Raw genomic sequence first — 3,420 nt, forward strand, 5'->3', positions numbered from 1 at the left:
CCTCTCTGAGGAGAAAAATGTGGGAAAAAAATTTTTTTTTTTTTTTTTTTTTTTTTTTTGTAACAGCAGATGTCTAATCGTCCCGAAACCGAAGAGAGAAGGATAGGAGAAAGCCAGTCGTTCCGAGAACAAACCTCATCTGTTTAGGATAGATTGTTTTTTTCCCAGGAATTGAACCCGCGAACCAGAGCTTAGAAGGCAGGTCAAGCTCTACCAAGCTAACTATTAGGCTAGCTTGTTAAACATCACTTTTACAGTGTCGAACAATATTTAACTTGAATTTAATGACTATACTATTGCAGTAGTTCTACCTAGGTACTTGGTCTTTTGTACAAATATCTGAATGGTTTAGTGGTACATAGGTAAGTATGATACCTACTTGGTCTTGTATTCCAAACAGCTGAATAAAAGGTTTGGTGGTTTGAATGGCATAATGGTTGAACGGGTATGAATGGACTAGTTATGAGATGATCTGACATATTGATACGGTGCCGGCAGTACTATCATTCCTTATGATTCTGTCTTTCTTTCTCTCCATGTGTCCTCTGTGTAACCTTGCTGTCAGCATCCCTGAAATATGTCACCAATTTATCGGTCCACTGGTTTTCAATGATCCAGTTGAATCAAAGAATCAGAAAAGAATCACAAATCTAGATAATGGGTACCTATGCTTGTGGCTAAACCAAATCATTTAGATGTAGCTAGAAGTGAATGAATCTGGTTTGAGATGTGACAGAAATGACTGTATCCGTGAACATCAACCGAATCACGTAGGTATCTATTGAAGGAAGATTCCATCTTGGTGAAGAATCATTATAGGTTCTTAGGTATCTGTAACAGGAACACTGGATGAATTACATTTACCCAGCTACTGGCCTAGTGTAAATACCATTGGCGTCCAGTAACATTCCAGTCTATCATTCCTTATGATTCTGTCTTTCTCTCCATATGTCCTCTGTGTAACCTTGCTGTCAGCATCCCTGAAATATGTCACCAATTTATCGGTCCACTGGTTTTCAATGGTCCAGTTGAATCAAAGAATCAGAAAAGAATCACAAATCTAGATAATAGGTACCTATGCTTGTGGCTGAACCAAATCATTTAGATGTAGCTAGAAGTGAATGACTCTGGTTTGAGATGTGACAGAAATGACTGTATCCGTGAACATCAACCGAATCACGTAGGTATCTATTGAAGGAAGATTCCATCTTGGTGAAGAATCATTATAGGTTCATAGGTATCTGTAACAGTAACACTGCATGAATTACCCTTACCCAGCTATTGGCCTAGTGTAAATACCACTGGCGTCCAGTAACATTCCAGTCCAATGCAGTTTCTCTTTTAATAACTGTCGATGTGAGTTTCAAAGTTATAGGGCCAGTTAGCTTAGTTGGTAGCGCGTCTGCCTTGTAAGCGCTAGGCCGCGGGTTCGATTCCCGTCCGGGGTGGATTTTATCCTGATGGGATAATGTTCGTTCTCGGAACGGCTGGCTTTCTCTTATCCTGTCTTCCTTCTCTCTTCGATTTCGGGACGATAAGACCTTAGCTGTTACAGTTCCCTCTGTCAAAACTCTTCAAAAAAAGAAAAGTTATAGGTACATAGGTACTTTTTTGCTAATTTTGATAATTTACTTCACTCTGAAGTTTCTTCATTTTCTGTTGTATATCCTTGATGTTGTGATGAATTTCCTTTCTCTTCCACTACTCCTGTTGGATTTAGAGTCAAATTACATCGTTCAAACGGTCTTGAATATCCCATCCCATGACCTGCCTCGGTGGTGTAGTGGTCAAGGTGCTCGCCTGGTAAACAGGAGGGCGTGGGTTCAATCCCAGCCGAGGTATGGAATTTTAAAAAAAAACAATGAAATATGAATATTATTATTATTACCTTGGGGCGGTTGTGCGGACACAGGCGGAACTCGAAATAGCCGCGATGGTTGGCGGTCAGTTCAACGCGAATGGTGAACGCGGACCCCGCGCGGTACTTGCGCACGATGATGCCGTTCGCGTACTTCCCGCCGGCCTCGTGCGGCCGAGGCTGAAATTAAAAAGAAAAAAATGTTTTTTTAACAAAAGGCTTTTTTCCCTATAAGGCGCTTCAACTCTAGCTAAAAGGTCGTTCGCGCCGACTTCTTAGGTGGATTAGATCATGTTGTACAACTTGATAGCTTTCAGATAACTAATAAAGGAGTCAACACTCTCCGGACTGTCAATCAATGCCGGAGAAGGAAGAGGCTTTTGATATAATTGCAACTTGCAGGGGGAAAAAGACACTTAAAAAGAAGAAGGAGAGAGAGGGAACTGCTGACTGCTAAGGTCTCATCGTCCCGAAATCGAAGAAAGAAGGAGGACATGATAGGAGAAAGTCAGCCGTTCCGAGAACGAACATTATCCCATCAGGATAAAATCCGCCCCGGACAGGTATCGAACCCGCAACCTAGCGCTCACAAAGGTCTTTAGATTACTCACCTGTGCTTCCGGAGGACAGGCCAATCTTTCCGAGACAAACCTTATCGATTTAGGATAAATTTCGTCCGGGACGGGTATCGAACCCTCAACCTAACGCTCACAAAGGTACCCACCTGTGCTTCCCATGGATCTCCGCAGATTCCACATTTGCCTCCGTTCACCTGCCACTGCTTTGTGAACCCGCCACAGTACAGCTCATGGTCGTTGTAGTTTGGAGGAGTGTTGAAGCCATACCTGAGAGAAGAAGTTGTCAGAGATTAGCGGAGGTGGTGTTGGATAAAATAATAAATACTTGCTGCTTATTTAATTATTTATACTGCTCGCATAGGACTGAAAAGTCCCTGTACTCCAGTAGTAGGCTACTACCATTATCATTGTGGTCAAATTCTCAAATTATATTGATAAAATTTCATACCTCGGCTGGGATTGAACCCACGGCCTCCTGTTTACCAGGCGAGCGACTTGACCACAACACCACCAAGAGATTAGCGGAGGTGGTCGTGAATTGTCTTTCGACTGATCGTACATGTGATACAGATGTGTGATACACATTTTATACCCAAAAAGCCCACTCCGAGGCTTAGGTGTAGGGGCAAAAAGCCCTAGAGGATGGGTTAAGCTTCTACGAGCGTACTTGGGAACGGTAAGTTTCAGGCTTGTCTCACATCGGAAGCGCACATGAGCCACTTTCAGTAGCGCGTAGTCGCCTACGAAACCATACCTATGAAAATGATATACAGTCTATCTACAGATGGTCTCCTAAAGGTACCTTACATGATCATTAGTAATGTCATTACTAATGATGGAATTCCGGATTTTCTGATTTTTCATCATCATTACTTGAAAATAAGAAAATGTGTAAGGTACCTATCATAGGTACCTTACACAATAATTAGTAATGTTATTATTTCCAAGTAATGATGATGAAAAATCAGAAAATCCGGGTTTGGT

At 42.0% G+C, this 3,420-nt stretch overlaps 1 protein-coding gene across 1 annotated transcript in view; it reads right to left on the reverse strand.

Annotated features, from left to right (window-relative positions):
• LOC103514180 overlaps positions 1-2,708 on the reverse strand; it is a gene marked incomplete at its 5' end in the record, with an annotated part of 18,479 nt that extends 15,771 nt beyond the window's left edge. The window contains 2 exons of the mRNA XM_026827222.1: positions 1,889-2,038; positions 2,583-2,708. Of these exons, the coding sequence (XP_026683023.1) occupies positions 1,889-2,038; positions 2,583-2,708 (276 nt within the window). The remainder of the gene's footprint in view (positions 1-1,888; positions 2,039-2,582) is intronic.
• Positions 2,709-3,420: the final 712 nt, after the last annotated feature.

Source organism: Diaphorina citri, unplaced genomic scaffold, assembly GCF_000475195.1.
Source record: "Diaphorina citri unplaced genomic scaffold, Diaci psyllid genome assembly version 1.1 scaffold1098, whole genome shotgun sequence".
NCBI classification, from domain to species: domain Eukaryota; kingdom Metazoa; phylum Arthropoda; class Insecta; order Hemiptera; family Psyllidae; genus Diaphorina; species Diaphorina citri.